This window comes from Sarcophilus harrisii, chromosome 5 (genome assembly GCF_902635505.1).
Source record: "Sarcophilus harrisii chromosome 5, mSarHar1.11, whole genome shotgun sequence".
In the NCBI taxonomy this organism is placed as follows: Eukaryota; Metazoa; Chordata; class Mammalia; order Dasyuromorphia; family Dasyuridae; genus Sarcophilus; species Sarcophilus harrisii.
The window spans coordinates 249,841,032-249,862,990 of NC_045430.1; the positions used below are offsets into that span (position 1 = coordinate 249,841,032).

Below are 21,959 nucleotides of genomic sequence, written 5' to 3' on the forward strand. Positions count from 1 at the left end.
TAGGGACCCAGCAATGGGCTGACTCAACAAACTGAAACATCATTGGCTTGGATATCAGTGTGATGTAAGGAAGAATAAGCATGGAGAATAAAAAGGAAACCTGTATGAGCTGATGGAAAATATCAAGCTGATTCAAATTAGGAACAGTTCTACATATAACTATCCTATAACTTTTCCCAGAGTGTTTTAATCCAGTACATTTGACATCATAGCTATAGGGGAAAGTAGGATCAAGTGGAAGAATCAAGTGGCCAAATTAGAACTCTGCATCAGATATTCTTGAAAACCAGGAGTTCTTAAATGTCCTATAGTATTTGTAAACTGAATAATCATCTAATTACAGTCTCTATGTTGTACTTATTTTAGACTTAGTTTTACATTCATGGTCCTGAATTGAACACTTCTCTTCCACTGAAGCAGCTGATAGAAAGGAAAATAAGTAGAAATGAGAAAACAATATATATCTATAGTAATGATAGTTGATATAAGTATAAAACTTATACTGTGTGCCAGTGTGATCCCATTAGATCCTCATGACAAACACAGGTAGGTGTGGGTCCTGAGATTATTTCCATTTTATAGATAAGAAAGCTGAGGCAGACCAAAGTTAAGGGACTTGTTCAGGGATGTACAAATTTGTATTCGAAACAACATTTGAACTCAGATCTTAACTCCAGGTTCATTGTTCTACCAATGGTTACAACAATGTAAATGAGAAGAACTACAAGAAAAGAATTGAATGTGAATGCTACAAAATTATAATAACCAGGCAGATTTTACCATAAAAGAATTATATAAAAAGATATCTCCTTTCTTTTCAGAAGTGGGTGTTCATATGTGAAATATAACTTGTAATTACAGACTTTTGGGGTCTGTTTATTGGTTTGGGGCACTTATTTCATCCTCTTTTAAAAAATTCTTTATTAAAAAATATTGCCCTCTGAAAAGGGCTTAAGGGAAGAATATGGGAAATGTACATAATAGACAACAACAAAAAAGTCTACAGGTACCAGTGTACAACTTCAGCGTTCTATTAATGTTTTCTCTTCTTTTCCAATTAGTTCTCAGTTTGTTTGTTTTTTAATGCCTCATCCTCTATTGTAAGTTTCCTTGATAATAATAGTCAGCTTTTAAGTTACTTTGAATCTTCAGAGTTTTTGACCCTTATAATGATTTGTATCCACATAGGCATCATTGGGAAGATTTTAGTGTTAAAAAGTTGGGAAATAAACATTGGAATTGTTGAAAGTACTAGACAGTTTTACAATATGCCAGTTAGTCTTGACTTCTTCCGCATTTTTATCATAGGACCAACTTAATTGCTTATCTTGGCTCCTGTTCAATAACATACATATATATGCAGTGTAAACATATTAATAGCTAACATGCAAATTTTTCTCATGCAAATCATTAATTTCTTTTGACGCTTCAAGTATTTTTATCACAAGTTCCTCAGAAACAAGTGTGATTAGTTTAAAAAAAAAAAAAAAAAGTATATTATTTGGAGTCCTAGAACCTGAGTTCAAGTGCCAGCATTGTGTCTTTCTTTTGGTCTGATTTTAAGCATTTCATTTAACTTTAGGACATCACTTTATCCCTTTATAAAATGAGGCTACAGTTCTAAATGTTCTTTCTGATTCCAGCTGGTCTTCTCAGTTGCGAGGGGAAGTAGCAGATATATGTACATAATAATGTCTGTTCAATATTTTCCCTTTAGGATATCTTGAAAATCAATCCTCAGTTTTTTCAACATCATATCACTTCCATTTTGGATTTCTTGATGTGTGCTTGATCTGATCTGTCTCTTCTTTACCTCTCTGTCTTGTCTTTATCTCTCTGGCCATTTCTTCTGAGAGAATCAGGGGTGGGAGAGCACCTTGAGGATTGAGATGGCTAAATGTAGTGTGGGTCTTTTGTTATTGTTCATTGGCAAATGTGCTATTTAAAATTTTTCTTTTTCTTTTTACTGCTGTCACTCTTTAATTGAATATTATTGTTCTTCAGAATACATGAGAAGAGTTCCTGGGAAAAAAAGCCATTTATGTGACTCATGATCCTAACTCCAGCAACAAATTATAGTTGGAATCTGAATTTACTCCCATTGAGAATTTTTTTTTCCCCTTTCTCTTTTCAGATGAAGGCGAGAAGTTGGAAAATGGGATCTTTAATGATTCCACTCATACTACTGTGCAAGGGGATAACCAGTCTTTGCTCAGCCACAGTTCACTGCCTGAGACCTCTACAATTATTGAAGGTTTGTTTATCCGGAAGAAGTTCCTTGTTGTGGGTTTTAGTGAAGAAGATGAATCTTGCATTGCCGACGTTATTAAAGAAAATGCTGGAAAAATTCTGCCCCTCCAAAGCAGAACTATTGCTGACTATGCTGTGGTTCCTTTACTGGGGTGTGAAGTGGAGTCAACTGTAGGAGAAGTTGTTACAAATACATGGCTGGTAAGAGGAAACTGTAGCAGTTGAAACATCAGCGAGTAACATTGTTAAAAATAGACAATGATCAGAATTTGTGATTAAAGGATAGCTGGTGTTATTGGTTGTTGATTGTTTATTGCATATACAATTCTTCTGTAATGAATTGATAGATACTAACCCCTCTGGAGATATTAGATTCAGAAATAAAGTAAATATTGAAATTTAAAGTAATTGGCTTTCCTGAAAGTGACCCTTCTCTGGGAGGGAGGGACAATTGTAAAGCATGGTTCGTGATCTACAGGAGGGCCAATCTGATGAACACGATTGTTTCATCTCATGAACTAGCTTTAATAAATTTCTCTGTATTGTATAAGGAAGGGAATTTTTTTTTAATCAAATCTCTGATTTCCTTGTTACAATGAATGGATGAGGAAATTCTCCTTATTAACACCAAAGATTCTGAGAATTTACTTTAGCCATTGGCCCAGAGCTTCCTGTGTAATAGGTATCAGAGACAGGGCTTGAGCCCTGGTCTTTCTGTCTCCAAAGCCACCTTTCTATCTACTGTGCTTATTTTCTTCCTTGAAAGCCTTTTTCTTTACTTAGTCTCAATAAAGGAGTGTGCATATGTTTTGTGTGTATGCATTTATAAATACATATAAATTATATTGAGAACAAAATTAAATTTTGCACTGATAATTAATGGTTCCCATTTAGACAAGAGTTTTTGTAACTGAACTTGCATTACACCCTGATAGCTTATTCCTGTTTTTTTGTTTTCTCTCTTGTAAGATTACTTGTATTGAACAACAAAACCTTTTTGACCCGGAATCAAATCCACTCTTCACACCAGTACCAGTCTTAGAAGGAAGTGGTACGCCTTTAGAAAACTGTGTTCTTTCATTCAGCCAATTTGTTGGAGCAGAGAAAGATTCCTTGGTATATTTAGCAAACCTTCTTGGAGCAAGGTATGCCTTCTCATTAGCGAATAACCTTTATAGAGTCTTAACATGTGAAATAGAATTTGTCTTTATGTGTGCAATATATGAGTGTAAAGTAATGGCATTTGAACAAGCTGGCTGTTTGTCAATCTGATCCATTCCAGGCCACCACCCCCATAGAATATTATCTCCACTTCAGTGTCTTATTGATACCTCAAATTTGATATGTCCAAAATTGAAGGGAGATTAGGATTAACTATCCTCAAATTTGCCCCACCTCCAAAACTCTCTCGTTTCTGTTCATGGCTCTATGATTTTCCCGGACCCCAAGATTAGAAACTCTAAAGACATCATTTCCCTCAGCTCCCCATGTTTAGTCATTTACTAACCTTACCAAGTCTTTCTTTACAACAGCTTTTGCATCATTCCCCTTCATATTTATCTCCTTTCAGCAATGTTGTTACATATTCTCCTCACTCACTTTTCCCTAGGAACCCAATCTGGGGCTGGTACTGTCCTGATTGGTGTGAATGAGAGTAAACCCACCTAACTTACTCTCTAGCCAGGCTAAGACTTACTCATCCATCTACCTTGCACCTCTTGCCAGCTAACAAAGCTACCCTCCTCTGCTAGTGTTAGTACTTCTAGAAGGGCTTTGATAGCTATTTTTTGATGATTCTCCACTCACCATTCTATCGATTTCCTATCCCCTTATTTTCCTCCATTGTAATAGAAGCTTCTTGAGGACAAAAACTACTTGTGTTTATATCCTCATTTATATTTCCATTCTTAGCATCCCAGTTCCCTCTATATAATATAAAATACAAGATCTTGAGTCTTGCATTTAAATTTCTCCCCATTCAGCTTCCAGTTTCCTTTTGTAGCCTTAGTTCCTAACAACCCCCCCCTCCCGCCCCGCTTTACACCTTTTTCTCTTCTTCCAAGTTGGATGTGCCATTCTGCCACAGTGCATTCCAGCCCAAGTGATTTCTGTGTCTTGAATGCAGTCCTTTTTTACCTCCATCTTTGAGGATTCTCCTGTTTTAGTATTCAGTTCCTCTTCCCTCCTCTAGGTGCCCTTCCCTAGCTTCTCCCATCTGTTCTTCATCCTATTATGCTTTTTCTAGCTCTTTCCTTTGCCTCTCTTGTTTGTTCCTCCTGTGTCCTTGCCCTGTCTCCCCTCCCTATTCTTTCCCCAGTATAATGTCAACATCTTCTTGGGAAGATTTATTGGAAAGTGATGCAGAGGTGAAAGAAGCAGAACCAGGAAAAGTGTCTTCACAATGACTGCACTCTTAAAATTAAGAAAGAAAGAAAACAAAAGCTTTGTTCTTACCAATGACTTCATTTCTGCTCCAGGGAAGAGATAAAAACATGCAGCTGTCTTCCTTCTTTACAAGTTGGGCAAACCCTTGAGTGTAGAAAATTACATGTAATGTTAGATTCTGGCAACATGAGAGTTTTGCCAAACTGCTTCTCTCCTCCCCTACCCCCATCTTCTTTTCTTTTCCTTAAAAGGAATTGCTAGCTGGATGGGGAAGAAGGAAGGTGTTTGGAAATGAAAGTGACAAGGAAAACAAAAAGAATTATTTTTTAAAAGAAAAACTTCTCACAAGCAGGAGAGTATTGACATTTTCTAGATAAAGAAAACAAAGCATAGAGATGAATTGACCATAGTTGTACAGCCAGTAAGCGGTAGTATTGGGACTTAATACCAGGCTTTTTTTTTTTTTTTTTTTTTTTTTTCTCTAAATCACATTGTCTCTTAGTTGCTACATGGCTGTCAGACTAACTTGGAAAATTGCTTCAGAATATACTTTTCCCAGACCAAATGGGAATTTAAGGAAAAAATCTGAGCTTTTTAAGTTCTAATTGTTCACATCTTCTTAGACAGATGATCTGAATACTCCCATCCATTGTTCAGTTTACCATTTCAGGTAAACAAAAAGCAATTTGCATATGTTTGTATTATATGTTCTTTTGTCTATAAGCGTCCAAGCTTTCTTTACATTTAGGTATCTTCCTTAATACTATCTAATTTCCCTTCTACTCAGTTGTCACTATATCAGTAAGTAAGTCCCTAACATCTCTCTGCCTCAGTTTTCTCAGCTATAAATAATGATAAATTCTTTTCTACTCAATATCATTTCTTTGTTGTGAAGCTCAAATAAGATTTGTATGTTAAAGCTCTTGGTTCTTGGGAAAGCTGAGAACAGCTTTTTGGATAGGATATTACTCTTAATAATAAATTACTATTATTCTCTGACTTGTATGCCTCTGGCTACAAGTAGGTAAATAATTGTGTAGGCTAAAACTTTTTTTTTTTTTTTTGAAGCATTTTTGTTTAGTTGGAAGAATTCAACTATATTTTGTCCAGTATCCTTGGTTGGTGCAGCTTACATAAACCATGTATTATTCAAGTCAGTTTATTAAATGTCTGTATGTATACTCTTTATAATTTCAGAGTTCAGGAATTCTTTGTGCGCAAAGACAGTGAAAAGAAAGACATGCTTGCCAGTACCCATCTTATAGTGAAACAACCAGATGGTTCTAAATATCAGGCTGCACAGAAATGGGGATTACCTGCAGTGTCTATGGCGTGGATATTAGAGACTGCGAAGTTGGGGAAGAGAGCAGATGAATGCAAGTTCATGGTTGGAAATCTGCCCAAGCCAGGTACCAATTTGACTTTGTTTTGTTATGAATATTTCTATTACTACTTGATTCATAGAATTATAGATTTACTAGTTCAAACCTCTTTTTTTTTTTTTTTTTCCAAATGAAAATCAAAGTAACATCAATTTGTCAAATGACTGTGTGCAAGGGATTCAAAAACAAAAATGGGAAAAGCCCATGTTCCCATAGCTCTTGACATTCTATTGCACTGAGGACTCTGTTCTAGGAAAGAGCTTTGATTTTTGTTTTTGTATTTTGGGCACTATTTTAAAGTCAAGTTAAAGCTTGTTTACTGTTTTAAATCATCTTTGAGATTGGAAGTAAGCACAGAGAATTTTCATCATCTATAACCTTCAAGATATACAACAATTTAAAAATCTTTCCATAGTCTCGTGAAAATATTTTTAAGTGACTGAATTAGAACATAGAACAAGTGATAAAATTGGAAGGTCTGGGTCATGTTTATTTTGTCACCATTCAAATAAAATAGAATGGAAACCCTCTATCAAGAGTCTTTTACCTCTTTTAGCATCATGGATCTTTTTGGCTGTGCTAGAAACAGTTCTCTGGACCACTGCTCAACTCAACAAAAATGATATGAAGACATAATAAACTTTGATCAGATTATTAAACTTTCATTATTTCTCCAAAAACATAAGCAACCTGTGCATTCATTCTTAGTAGTCATAAACATGCAACACCTTTAATTTGATTCTGCCAATGACCTGCAGACATTTAATAGACATGAGACATCTTGTGAGGATCATTCAGACATAAAAATAATGAAAAGGAGAACATGTTATGTTGTGGACTTTATTTTCTCACAGAAAGATGTATAAACTGTTATAAGGGACATATGAGATTGTTATATCTACAAATAATGTTATGTTTTTATTATTATTATTTTAATTATAATAACTTTTTATTGACAGAACCCATGCCAGGGTAATTTTTTTACAACATTATCCCTTGCACTCACTTCTGTTCCGATTTTTCCTTCCCACCCTCCACTCCCTCCCCTAGATGGCAAGCAGTCCTGTATATGTTGAATATGTCATATTATATCCTAGATACAATGTATGTGTGCAGAACCAAACAGTTTTCTTGTTGCACAGGGAGAATTGGATTCAGAAGGTAAACGTAACCCGGGAAGAAAAACAAAAATGCAAACAGTTTACATTCATTTCCCAGTGTTTTTTCTTTGGGTGTAGCTGCTTCTGTCCATCATTGATCAATTGAAACTGAATTAGGTCTCTTTGTCAAAGAAATCCACTTCCATCAGATTACATCTTCATACAGTATCGTTGTTGACGTATATAATGATCTCTTGGTTCTGCTCATTTCACTCAGCATCAGTTCATGTAAGTCTCTCCAAGTCTCTCTGTATTCATCCTGCTGGTCATTTTTTACAGAACAATAATATTCCATAACATTCATATACCACCACTTACCCAACCATTTCCAATTGATGGGCATCCATTCATTTTCCAGTTTCTAGCCTCTACAAACAGGGCTGCCACAAACATTTTGGCACATACAGGTCCCTTTCCCTTCTTTAGTATCTCCTTGGGGTATAAGCCCAGTAAGTAGTACTGCTGGATCAAAGTTTGATAACTTTTTGGGCATAATTCCAGATTGCTCTCCAGAATGGCTGGATTTGTTAACAACTCCACCAACAATGTATCAGTGTCCCAGTTTTCCCACATCCCCTCCAACAATCATCATTATTTTTTTCTGTCATCTTAGCCAATCTGACAGGTGTGTAGTGGTATCTCAGAGTTGTCTTAATTTGCATTTCTCTGATTAATAATGATTTGGAACACTTTCATATGAGTGGTAATAATTTCAATTTCATCATCTGAAAATTGTCTGTTCATATCCTTTGACCATTTGTCAATTGGAGAATGGCTTGGTTTCTTATAAATTAGAGTCAGTTCTCTATATATTTTGGAAATGACACCTTTATCAGAACCTTTAACTGTGAAGTTGTTTTCCCAGTTTGTTGCTTCCCTTCTAATCTTGTTTGCATTAGTTTTATTTGTACAGAAGCTTTTTAATTTGATGTAATCAAAATTTTCTATTTTGTGATCAATAATGGTCTCTAGTTCGTCTTTGGTCACAAATTTCTTCCTCCTCCACAAGTCTGAGAGATAAACTATCCTATGTTCCTCCAAATTATTTATAATCTCGTTCTTTATGTCTAAATCATGGACCCATTTTGATCTTATCTTGGTATACGGTGTTAAGTGTGAGTCTATAATGTATGTTTTAAAAAAAAAAAAAAAAGTTTGTTGGGACCATTATTGGACACTAGAGACCAAAAGAGAGCATTTTTGGTTCATATTTGCATTATTTCTTTTAATCCTACAGAAGGAAGCTTTGAAACTCAAATGACAATAGAGACTTACTCAGATGCTTCAGAGAATTCTAGTACAGTCCTAGAACCTGAAAGAAAACCACCTGTTACACCTTTAGATGTAAATAGATTCCAGAGTAAAACTTTTCATACTGTGATCTCACAGCATACTAGAAAATCTTCAGCCCCTCCTGTTGAAGTACAACCACTTCCAAAAGAGCCTTCCCTGCATCTTGACACACCGTCTAAATTTCTGTCCAAAGACAAACTCTTCAAACCTTCTTTTGATGTAAAGGTAAGAGGTCATTGGTTAGTATTGTCAGTCTTGTAGTTTATGTAGTTAACACCAAGTGCTCTATTGCCCCTTATCATATGGCGTCATAAGATATTTCCCAAAAGTGTTAGCAAGCAAATTTTATTGACATTATCTGAATAAGGGAAGATAAAAAAAAATGTTGATTTGACTTCTGTAATAAATAATAGTATTAGATAATCCCTAACCCATTATAGCTTTAAAAGTAGTAGACTTTCAGAATAGTAGCAATAAAGAGTAAATAGTATTATAACAGATTACTGAAAAGAACATCTGTCCAGAAAACCAGAACGTCTCAATTCTTCTGGAGATCTTTGAAGCAGTTCATTTCACCTCCCTAAATTAGTTTTGCTCATCTGTAAAATGAAGAGATTAGGCCAGATTATTTCTAAAGTCAATTCTATCACTAATTCTGAATTCTGACTCCACTGGTAAAGTCTGTATGTTGTCATTAGGCAAGAGTCATCTGTCCATACACTTGCACAATTAAAGTGTCTTATTAAATGAATTAAAAATATTTTGCAAATCTTAAACTACCATTTAAAGGTGATCTATCATTGATACTCATGGACATTTTATTGAAGTACAAGTGGGTATTTCTGAGGACAAGATACACAAGATACACAGTAGTAGTATCCCATCTTGAAGATAGGATCATCTTGAAGGGTACTGTGTTGAGGTGTACATAATTTTCACTCATATTGCACTAATGTGAAATCATTATTTCTTTTGTATTAGTCAGTGACCTCTTTCTGCTGTTAAAAGAATTTCATACTTATCACTACAGATTTTTGCACTTCTTACCTCTTTTCTTCACTTTTTTTTCTTTCCATTTTGTCTTTTTACCCATCCTTATGTTTAAAAAAATAAGATTTTTGAAAGTATTCCATCTTCTATTCAGTAAACCAACAAGTTTGGATATAAAGTTTAATCTTTGGATCTTATTTCTTTCTTCAGCTACTTCTCCTAGGGTGGAGAACAATTCTAGAAATTTAGGATGAGTAGTCTGGCTGACATCATACTCTTTTAAAAATTATTTATGGGGCAGCTAGGTGATGTAGTAGATAAGAGTACTAGCCCTGAAGTCAGGAGGACCTGAATTCAAATCTGGCCTCAGACATTTCACAATTCCTAGTTGTGTGACCCTGGGCAAGTCACTTAACCCCAATTGCCTCAGCAAAGAAAAAAAATTGTTTGTTATATATGGTGAATAGAATTTTATATTTTATACTCCTTAAATTTTATGAGTGAAACATTTAGCATTTCTTTTTAGAAAAGACAAAAATCAAAATCAAAATTCCTTTTTACTTATGTCCCTCAATTTTTTTTTCTTGTTGGCCAGTGGCATTTGATAGAAGAATGTTCCCTCTTCAGCTTCCCCTCTCTCCCTCCCAAAAAAGGATAAAGCCATAAGAAATAGTTTTATGGAGAAATCGAGATTTTAATTAAAAATTGAAATGATGTCATTCATATACCATATGCACTATGGACTCATACAGTTTTTTGGTTTATTTTTGTTTTTGCTGAGGCAGTTGGGGTTATATGACTTGCTCAGGGTCACATAACTAGGAAGTATTAAGTGTCAAAATCAAATTTGAACTCGGGTCCTCTTGACTTCAGGACTGGTACTCTATCCACTGTGCCACCTAGCTGCCTTTGACTCATACAGTTTTGAAGTTGAAAAGGGACATTAGACATCTAGTCCAATCTGCCTAATGAAGGAATCCCTTGTACCATATCCCAGACTTATCAGGGATAAGCTACTTTTCATGCCCTTTTAGTAATGGGGAATTTTCCATTTCACTGCGTAGGAAAAACGCAGAATTTTCCTTCATTCTGAGCCATTGTCTACTTCTCTATAACAGTATGTTTTAATCTCCTTTCAGATCTTCCGTTTCTTCATTTGTAATGGAGATCATAAAATCTAACTAATAGGATAGAGTTTTTTGAGGAGAGCACTTTATAAAATGTGAGTTGTTAACTAAAGCAATATATAAAAAATACATGTATACACACACATAAATATCTTTGAGATATCTTTGATAAAGATCTTTGAGTATTTGAAGACAGCTGCATGTTTCTCCTAAGTTTTTACTTTTCTAGACTTATATCTCCACTTCTTTTTACCTTTGTAAATATGATTTCATTTTCAAAACCTGTTGTCTTTCTCTCAGATTTCTCTAGTTTAATTTCATGTTTTGAATTTATAAGTTTCAGGGTGTCAGTGTTCCTATACCATTCAGATCACAGTCCTTCTGTGCCTTCTGATTATATGCAACTCTTGTCCATGTAGAAGACCTGCCCCGTATACTAGAGGCTCATTCTTTAAGTAAAAGATCACAGTTCTCCTTATCTGAGAATTGGCACTCAGGCTCTCTTCTGTCTCTTATTCTTACACAATTAGCCTGCCCTTTTCTTTGTCATAAATTTCCTGGATAATGTCTTTACAACACTCCTCATTTTTGAAAATATTCTGCAATCTTCTAAATACTACATATCTTTCCATTTCCCTCTAATTCAACAGCAGTTTTGGTTTTTCTGAAGTCATAGTTTCAGGATTTGTAGGTATGTAGTAGGAGAACATTTCCAATAATTGAGCATTTACTGCTTCAAAAGGCACCCCATTCCATTTCAGACAGCCAGAAAAGTAGTTCTTTATATTGAGCACATAGATGTTTTTTAACAAACCAGTATTTGTCAGACAAAAGCCACAGTAATCTAGATATGTTCTAACAATCCAGAATTCAGTGAAACTGTTTAATCTGGATGTTGCATTAATTAATAGTAAAGACACTGTGGTAATCCAAAATCCCTAGTCCTTTTCTCCATGCTATTAAACCAGGTTTTCTCACTCACCCGAAACTTTACACAGTTGGTTTTAGGCATTTATAGTTTTCTCTTTTACTCTTCATTTCAGTTTTCAGTTCATTAATTCTAATATTTTGATAATTTTTTGTTCATATAATTATGATTTTTTTTTGTTTCATCTATTATAACTACGTAGAATAATTTTATATTTAATATTGTATCACATACACATTTGACATACTTATGTCTTCAAATTATTTAGAAAAATAGTGAAAAACAACTAAGGGCAAAGCCCTTCCTATTGATTTTTGATTATTATTCTTTATGAAAGATGTCAAATTAGTTTAGTTTCTTAGGAAACAGAGAATATCAAAAAGATAACAACAAAGAATACTTTTTTGTTTTTTAAACAAATTTTTAATATCAAAAAAACTCCATTCTTGGTAGTCCAGCAATATTTATAGAAATCAACTCATGTATGTTGGAATGATGGCCTAAAGCTTCCTATGGACAATAATACATAGGGCTCCAATTTTTTTTTTCTTTTCTTTTTTTTTTTTTTTTTTCAATTTGTACAGGACATATTAATGCATTTCCTGGCATGTATGTTCAGACAGGAATTTACCTAATTAAATAGTGAACCCCTGGGCTAAAAGTAAGAAGGGAGAGATCCAGTCATTGTTACTGGAGTTATATGTTTGAAGCCTCAATGTATTTACCTAAAGAATCATCATTTTGTGGCACTGGGTCCGTCCTTTAAATAATACCTAAAAGAGGGGGACTTTGGCCTGCTCTAGAGAGTGAAAATCCCCAGATCAAAAACTCTTCATTTTCTGAAAAAAAGAAAGAAAGAAAGAAATAAGACTTTGCCAAATTTATCCTCTTCCAATTGTGAAAGTTATTGCATTAATTCATTTTGTTTCATTTAAATTCAACTAGTTTTTAAAAAAAACAGTTGTTTTTTCCTTTTTTTGTTTTTATTTTTGTTTGTTTTTTCCAGTTACATGTGGAGACAGTTTTTGACAACAATAACAAAATCTGCTAGGAAAACTAGAACAAAGTTTGGCAGAAAATAATTTTTAAGGCCTAAAACTTAAACTATATGTTATAGTAAATCTTAATGGATAATTAACTTAAGTATCTTTTTTTTTTAATGGTAGAAGGAGAAAAATAGCCAAAAAAAATGGAGAGAGAGAAGGAGAGACAATAAGAGAGAAACAGTTCATTAAAATTTATCTAAAATAAAACCAATTAATATCAACATGGTCTTTTAGTATATATAATGTTCCACATTTATAATCTCCTAAGAAAGGGAGTTGTATCTTCTCTCTTCTTCAGAAATAAAGATATAAAGATAATCATTAGAATTTTAAACATAAATCATCATTACATAGTGGTTAGATTCTTTACCACTAAAATACTTCAGAAGTATAGTAATATGTTAAATATATTTTGGGAGGATTAATTTAGGAATCTCATTACTATTTCTAACATTGGAATTTGGAGTACTTTTTCCTTTCAAAATTTGTAATTAAATCTATATGAGTATCTGTGAAATATTTCCTAGTTGGAGATGGCCTTTACTCCCAACAAGCTTGAAGATTATCATAAGAAATTGCCTGCTGAAATTAAGAAATCTTTTGTCAGGGATTTCTCCCCATCTGTAGTCTTATCTACTATCTAAAAGGAAATTCATTTTAGAATCATCTATTCTAAGTGAGCTTGTGCTTGCTCTTTGTGATCCTCTTATCTGTTTCATATACATTTTGAATGACATCAAATGTATTTTTCAAGATTTTAAATGTGCCATATTTTTTTATGTCTTGGAATTATTCTCCTTTTCTCCAAAATTTCTTGGAGATGACCAGCAGGAGTTATGTGGTCACTTCTACAAATCTTTTAAATCAGTAAATTAGCACCAATTAGGGCCTCCTCTGTGCTACATACAAACCAATGCACCTGAAGTAGGCAGTAGTAACTCCTAGAGAGGATTTTGCATGTCATTGACTTGACATGAGTGGGGATGAATGGTCTTGTATTATCTTGCTGCCTATTTGCCTCAATTGCTCATCAGTCTGTTCTGCACAGTAGAAAAATTGTTCTCTTGATGAAGAAAACAGACAAAATGAAGCATTCTGTCTTCTTTTTGTTATTTGTTAAAAAAAAAAAAAAAAAAAAAAAAAAAAAAAAAGCATGCCATCTTTTCCAGTTTACCTGTCCTGTTCATCTTTTAAACATTTTTTTAAAAGAATTTCTTTTCAATGTTTAACATTTTTCACCAGCTTCAGTCATTTCAGTTTACTTCAGCTACTCTTCATGTTAAATAACAGTGAAAAGAGTGCTGGCTTATGTTCAAAAGATCTGAGTTTGAATGCCAGCTCTACTTACTATGAGACCATAGACAAGGGATTTAATATCTCTGGACCTTGGTGTTTACTCCTTTGTAAAATGGAAATAATAGTTATATTGCTGATTCTTTTGTAAACCCTAAAACAGTCTAAACATGAGTTGAAATTATTTGTATTATATTAATCTTTCATTGTATACCCCCTCCCATCTTTTTTATATGCCTTTTCTTAATATATTAAAAACAGACAACTTTTGAGCATTAGAATAATTGAGAGCAATGTTTGAAAATACTAGAATATTTACTAGCTATGAAGCCATGTGTAAGTCATTTGACTTCTCTGATCCTGTTTTATCTAAAATGAAGATAATACTGCTCTACCGCAAAGGTTGTTGTGATGAAGATATATTGTGAACTACACAGTACTATAGAGAGCTTCTTATAGTTCTTCTGGCTAATAGGATTTATATTCTTCCTATAAGAAGTGATGATTATGTATTTCCAATTTCACTTATTTTATTCTGACACCCCAGTGAATAAATATGACTAAGTTTGGTAAAATTTTTGCAGGCTTGATTTTTAAGCAGTCTTTTATAAGTACTTTAAGAGTGCCATAAAATCTGAATTTTCTCCCTTTGTCATATATGGAGTGAATATATATAGAGGGGCTAAGTAAAAAATTTGGGATGTAAAATTACTAGGTAAAGATATAACTAAATTATTCTATTTACTTTATCAATAGGATGCGCTGGCAGCTTTGGGAACTCCATTAGGTCCCAGTCAACGAAGCAGAAGAATGAGTACCCCACTTTCTGAAGTCATTGGCAAGAACTTGAAACTTGCTTTGGCAAATAGCACTCGCCACACAGTAGCTCTTACTGCCAGCCCTGTCCTGAAAAATGCTCAAACAGAAAAGGTAGAATTGGGTCACTTAACAGTTAGAAGTAATGGTTTGAAACTTTATTTATGGTTGATCTGTTTTCTTTTTCTACATACAGGAGGAAGACCCCAAACCACTTCACAATGTAGTTATATGTGTTAGTAAAAAACTCAGTAAGAAACAGAGCGAACTAAATACTATTGCAGCCTCCCTCGGGGCAGATTACAGGTTTGTATTTATTTAATAATGCATCCCCTGTTATCCTGCTTTCATTTGAGATTACATTCTCAATCACCTCTTCCCCATATTCAAGTCCTTAACCTCTCTTTATCAATTTTTTCCTTCTCTACTGCTGTCATATATGCCCAAGTCTCCTCCACTCTCATAAGCTCTCCACTGGACCTTATTATTCCCACAAGGTGTCATCTTCTCCTTACTCCTCACCTCTTTGCAATCGTCTTCTAACTTCGTTAAGTGCCCTGTGATCTCTTAATTGACAGATCTGATATCCTTTTCTCAAATATAACCCTTTTTGCTGTATCTACTGCAGTTTATGCTATTATCCACTATCTTTAGCTTAAGTGTTCTATGATATTGTTCTCTTGGAGTTCACCTTCAGTTTCTCCAGTTGATTCATCAGCCAGAGAATGTTCTCTTAACTATAGATGTTCAATTTTTCCTGTTCTAGACCTCTCATCTATTGTCCTTTTTCTCAGTGACTTACCCGCTCCCATGGATTTGATGGACATCTTTATAGAAGACTCCTGATCTTTCCCTTGAATTTCAACCTGATGTTGCTAATGGCCTTTTGATCATGCCAAGCTGGATATCTTAAATTTTAAGATATCTAAAACTGAACTGATTATCTGTTCCCATTAAATCTCCCCTTTCCCAGATTTTCCTATTTCTGTTAAAACACCATTCTCTTGGTTCAGCAAGCTGAATATATTATCTCACCCATCCAGTCAGCTGCGAATCTTGTTTTTAGTTCCTCAGTATCTCATTGGTGGACATAACATGCTTGGGAATTTTCAATTCAAGGTTTCTTTCAAGAAATTATTTAATTCCTTCTGTTTTTACTTTGCCCCCTTATTTTAATATTTCTGGATAAGATTTCTTAAAATATAACATTCTGGTTCTTTTTTAATAATAGGATTCAGGTACTTTCTTTTTCCTCATTCTTTTGACTTTGGTTTAACAATTTTTCTTGTCTCCTGAAGTTATTAGAGTTATTCTTTTCTAGGTTTATGTTTTGGTCATCTTTGTGATAGGTCAAAAACTTGAAATGGTGATGCCTTCAACAGAAGTAGGAAAATTTGGGAAAGGTAAAGTAAGAAGAAAAGATAAAAGTTTTATTATAGAATTCTGTAATAAGAATCATTCTGTGTATGTTAAACAGACAGCCTGCAAAAGGATACAAAATTTCCCCTAGACTGCCCCAGTTTTTATACCTTTGATCAAACAACTCTAGCTTCTGTTTACCAGACATTGGTCCCCAGTTGACATAATATTGATTTAAGTCTTTTTTCTTATCCTCAAGGAATTCTGGTTTTGAGGACATCCAGAGGTTCCTGTATAGACAAACAGTCTTGCAATTTATCAGCAGTTCTTTTGCTTCCTTTTTCTGCTTGGCAACCCTATAGGTCAGCACAGATTATTTTACCTTACTACATCATTTTGTTCCACTCAGACACAAATTTAATTCTTCATCTGGGATTATGAAATTCTTTTTTTGTACTCTTTTTTTATGTTTATACCTTAGGATTTGAATTCTAGGTCTGCTCTATAGATCAGTTGAAGTCAGGGACCTTTTTTTTCCCCATTATTGTCTTTTGGCCTTTTTTAGGTCTTTCTTGTCTGTAGACATTGCCTGTCCATTAGCTTTAGTTGAAACCCATTCCTGTAGACAAAGAGAAAGAAGAAAGAGAAGCCTTTTCTTTAATCTTCACTTAAAGCCAAGAATGCCTTCCTCCTCATGGGAGAAGCTCAGTGTACATCTTTTCCTGGAGGAGAAAAGAAGTTGAAGTCTTTTTCTTTCATAATGTTTGTTTTAATTATCAACCTGAACAGAAATTTATTTTAGGTGGTTGTTTTTTTTTCTTACACCAAGGTATTTTCTTTTTCCTTAGGGCCTAGGTTTTGAGGATTTTCTCTTTGTTTTAGTTTTAGCCCTAAAGTCTGTTAGTTTCATTTTAAGAATTTCTTCCTGCTGAGACCTGTGAGGAGCAACTTTACTTTGATTTTTATGTGAAATCTGAAGCTTTTCACTTTCATTCCTAAGGGATCTAGATCTTATTTCCTGATTGTATAAGGGATGAGTTGTTTAGTAATGTGCTTGTTTAGTGATGGGGTAGCTGAACTATAGTATTTCTTCAGCTTCACTATCTTGGTCCCCTGTCTTCCTGAAGTAGTTTTTGTCATACTTAATATCATATGTTTCCTTCACCTTAGAGCTATGTAAAAATAAATGTGTTTAAAGATCCTTTAGTGGAAGTTGGTTGTGAGTTCCCAAAATATAGGCAGTTTTCTCACTTAGAGTCAGAACTGTTTCTGTATTTAACCCTGCCTCCCTTACCCAAATTGGTGTTGGGAGGTAAAGGGTGGGGGGGAGTGGGGAGATGGCATTCTGCAATATTTAATGTTTTAGAAACAGATTTGAAGAGACTTTAAGAGATGATCTGCCTCAAACCCTTGCCTTACAGCAAAGGAATATTTGAACCAGTCAGTCAAATCTACAAGCATTATTAAGTGTCTGGAATATGTTGGGCACTGAGCTTACAGAGATTCCACAGACTTCTTATTGCAATAGTAGGGCAAAGAATTGAGGTAAATTTTCCAGATAATTATAGAACACAAACAGTAATCTTTTGCTTTGGTAGCTCATATGACCAATTTAAATTTGCTTTTATACTTTAATAGAAGATTATAATTTCAGTTAGAAGGAGAAGAAAAAACAAATACTTACTGAATGCCCCCTGGTTAAGTAAACCTTGAGCTAGAGGAAATGAAGCATGTTAATATAAATTTAGTCATCCATGAAGAACATTTGTTTCTGTTTTTGGATAATTTTAAATGTTTCCTTCTTTTTTCTTTGATATATTTGAAGTTTTGTAAGTAGACCTGCACTTTCTAAAATTTTTCCTTAAAGTCAGAACTTAAAAGGGAGTGGCATTCAGTTCAATTTAGTTGTTTACATACCAATTATTGTATAGTTCCTTTCTTTTTTCTGGAATCTAAAAGTATTCCCATATTCCAAGTAGCAGTGGTATTAAACTGGTTTGTGTATCTTATTTATGTTTCATTTGTCTGCATTGTAGATGGAGTTTTGATGAAACAGTGACTCATTTCATCTATCAAGGGCGACCAAATGACACTAATCGAGAGTATAAGGCTGTTAAAGAAAGGGGGATACACATTGTTTCAGAGCACTGGCTTTTAGAAGTAGGTAACATTTTTCTCCCTTTCTGTTAAATGAAAATGTAAACAAAATTTGTTCTAAAGTAACAGCAAGCTTCATTTAAATATAAAGTGATGATCAGTTTTTATGATTATCATGAGTAAATCTTTGACATTATAAAACTCTGGTCCCCCAAAAAGCTTATCCCATCCCCTAAACCTGCTACCACTCTCCATCCAATGCCCCTTGTCCATCACTTTGATGTTCTCTTTGGCTCTTCCCTAAATAGGGAATATCTTTCACAACATCCCTCAAACCTTTCTCCTCCTTTTTTATTCTTATTGCCACCACCCCATTACAGATTTGATCACTGACCTGAGATAGAGTAATAAATTCTTCACCTTTTTTCCACTGATAAATTCATCTTATGTGCCCAAAAGTCAGGGGTTCCTCATTTTTTTCCCCAAGCAAAGGATATAAGTTTTAGAGAGGCAGATTTAAGCTTCAGTGTAAGAAAAACACTTTCTAACAATTAGGGCTCATCAGAAGTCAGGCTACTTAAGGAGGTAAAAGTGTCCTCCTTGTCAAGTCAGTTAACAGCCATTTATTAAGTGCGTACTATGTGCCAGACATTGTATTGATGAATCAAAGACAGACCAAAAAAAACAAAACAAAACAAAACAAAAAACGTATTCATGCTCTCAAGAAATGAGAGTTTTTCAGTCTTCTTGACATCTGTAAGCAGATTAGAATCCTAGGGGAAGAAATTCATTGAATTTTGAGTTCTCCATCTTTGAGATTAAGTATATGCTTCTGATATTCAGACACTGCCATACTTTTCTTGCCTGATCTCATAAACAACTTCTCCCTCTCTTCCTATTAAATTATTTCTGAATCCTAAAAACTTAACTCAAATGCTAGAAAACCTTTTTTGAATCTTCCTCTGTGAGTTTCCTCTGTATTTTTATACTATGTCATAGCTATGATGAACTCTGAAAGCAGGAACTATGTTCTTATCTGGCACCATAGCACAGTGCTTGGCACACAGTAGATGCTTAATAAGTGTATTAGTTGTTATTAATCATTATTTTCTTTCATTGAATTGAATCATAAGATTTTACTTCTTAAATCATTAGATTTTTGGTGGTAGATTCCCTTTTACTTAAGGTTTTTTCACAAGTTAAAAGCTATGCAAATTAAAAATATGTAGTTTATTCCCTGAGTTTGTTGAGAATAATTTCCATGTATTAGTTTGATATAGAGATGCACTCCCATGCCAGTGACAGTAACATAGCAATGAAATTAATTTAAGTACTTCAATGGACACTTTTCTCTTTAAAAAGGGAAAACAATTAAATTTGCTTGCATCATGGAAACATTTTTGTACTGATCTCAGACATGAAGATGATCCTTATTCTATAACATTGTGGGTCTGTTATAATTTTTCAATACTGTTACGAAGTATGTTTGTTACAGAGTGCTCAAGAATACAGGCGTCTTCCTGAATCTCTTTATCCACATACTTACAATCCAAAAATGAGCCTGGATATAAGTGCAATGCAAGATGGCAGAGTTTGTAGCAGTCGGGCTCCATCAACTAGTAAAATGGCCAAAGATGATAATGAGGTATCTAATATAGATTACACATTTAACAACTAAAATAAATGTATAATAGGGTACACAAAAGTGTGTGTGTGTGTGTGTGTGTGTGTGTGTGCGTACAAAATAATGGTCTTTTGAGAAATTGCAATTTTTTTCCCCAATAGCCTCTTCTTCATTTATCTTTGGAAGGAAATGATGAAGATATGGTTATTGATCCGAAGGAAATTAAAAGTACAAATGGAGAGATACCAAATATCCCCAAAGGAGGTAAAAATTTCATATCCAAACACAGTCATAAGAAAGTTAATTGGATTATAAAGATATCTTTTAAAATTTTGTTTTTATGTAAAGAATTACCAGGATGGCTGACAGATTACAAATATTTTTACCATCAATAGCTTTTTAAAGATTGATCTGTATTGTTGAAGGAAGAAAAGCAGAGATCCTTGAAGTATTGGAAGAAAAGAAAAATGTAAATGTTTAATACAAATTGCCTTCTTTCCATTGTATACCTGGTGGCTGTCTCTCCATATTGCCAAATATATATGCCATCCTTTGGGTTAATATGTAACAAGTACACAGTTTAAGCACTGGATACAGTGCTGTACTGTGAGTCAAGAGACCAAGGTCATGCCAGAATTTTATTTCAATAATTAAGTCACTTAACCTCTCAATGCTGGCTTCTTCATCTATAAAATAGGGTTAATACTTTTTATACTATGTATCTTACAGAGTTGTTTGGACGAAAGAGCTTTAAGACAAAATTTAAAGTGCTTTTTAAAATTTTAGTTATTTTGAAAAGGAAACATTTTTGTGTGCCTCATCCCTCATTATACTATAGTAGATCTGCAGATTAAATTAGACTACTGTGAGCTTGGCCTTCCAAAGGTAGTGGTGATGAAATGGGAAAAGTGAAAGAGGGATAAGAGGGAGAGAAAATAAGCTTGTTTATTTAAGAAAAAAACTAAATGTTGAGGGACACATAAAAATAAAATGTCTATTCCTAGGATGAAAGAAATGAAAAAAAAAATGCTGGATTTTAAAGTGAAAAGCCTTGGGTTCAAGGTCTGATTATGTCACTTGTTTGGTCACATTACTTCTTGGAGCCTCCTATGTCCCAGTTATAAAATGACAGGGTTCATTGAATAACCTTGAGTCTCTTGACAACTGAAAATCTGTGATGATCTTTAGTGTTAATGACTTGCCTTTAACAGGCTAACATCTACTTATTATTGGGTTACTTTGAACTAATCTATCATTTATGTATCCATTCTTTAATGTTATCATCATTCCACAGTTCTTAATGGAGCAGCTGCCATGCTGGGTGCTAGAAGTGGCAATTATTGTCCTCACAGAACTGGGGAGATAAAATGTCTCTATTTAACCAAAAGGAGTAGAATGGGATGAGATTTCAGGAGGAGAACAATCCCTATACCTTAGTATATGTTGTGATTATTACACATGTGTTTTATGTGCCTTCAAATGATATGAAGCCTTAAAAGGCAGGAGTTTGTTTTGTTTTGTTTTTTATATCCCATACCATGTTGTAGTGAAATGAACATTCCTGATTTGGAATCTGGTATCAGATGCAGCCAGTCATTTAACAAAGCTCTACAACTGTAAATCATGGGGCTGAAAAGATGATCTTCTTGCTTTCATCTAGGCTTAATTACTATGTTACTGTGAGGTGGATGGTGAAAAGATAATAAAGGGATTTGTACTTAGCCAGAGCCTGAAAGTTAAATATATCCCAAGCCCGATTTAAGAAAAAGAAAAAAGGAAGTAATACATGAAACTTAGATGCTGGTTTTATTATTATTCCAAGCTCTAACACAGACTCTGGAAATGAGAAAGAGCTTCCAAAAGCAGCTACAGGAGATTATGTCTGCTACATCTATAGTAAAACACCACGGACAGAGGAATTCCCTTTCCAGAAATGGCTGTGACAGCTCTTCATCCACTCCTGATAGCACCCGCTCTCTACGCAGTGGTCGAAGCAGAGTCCTAGAAGCATTAAGGTATTTGGCTGATGATGCAAGACCCATGGAGGCGGGCAGTGGCCATAGAGAAGGAGGCAATTCAGACTATTTTTCTCATCTGTTTAGCATTTTAAGAAAAGCAGCATGGTGTTGTGGTGGGTGAAGTAAACAAAAATTTTGAGTAAATAGCATGGTAATTTTCTTAATACAGTACCTTGTAGATGTGTTTAGAC

At 34.2% G+C, this 21,959-nt stretch overlaps 1 protein-coding gene across 3 annotated transcripts in view; it reads left to right on the top strand.

Annotated features, from left to right (window-relative positions):
* LOC100913881 (DNA topoisomerase 2-binding protein 1) overlaps positions 1-21,959 on the top strand; it is a 44,951-nt gene that overhangs the window by 14,339 nt on the left and 8,653 nt on the right. For all 3 annotated transcript variants that reach the window (XM_031940097.1, XM_031940096.1, XM_031940095.1), the window contains exons 11-20: positions 2,135-2,451; positions 3,220-3,395; positions 5,833-6,044; positions 8,415-8,695; positions 14,611-14,784; positions 14,867-14,976; positions 18,066-18,189; positions 19,622-19,771; positions 19,912-20,014; positions 21,573-21,765. In XM_031940097.1, the coding sequence (XP_031795957.1) occupies positions 2,135-2,451; positions 3,220-3,395; positions 5,833-6,044; positions 8,415-8,695; positions 14,611-14,784; positions 14,867-14,976; positions 18,066-18,189; positions 19,622-19,771; positions 19,912-20,014; positions 21,573-21,765 (1,840 nt within the window). The remainder of the gene's footprint in view (positions 1-2,134; positions 2,452-3,219; positions 3,396-5,832; positions 6,045-8,414; positions 8,696-14,610; positions 14,785-14,866; positions 14,977-18,065; positions 18,190-19,621; positions 19,772-19,911; positions 20,015-21,572; positions 21,766-21,959) is intronic.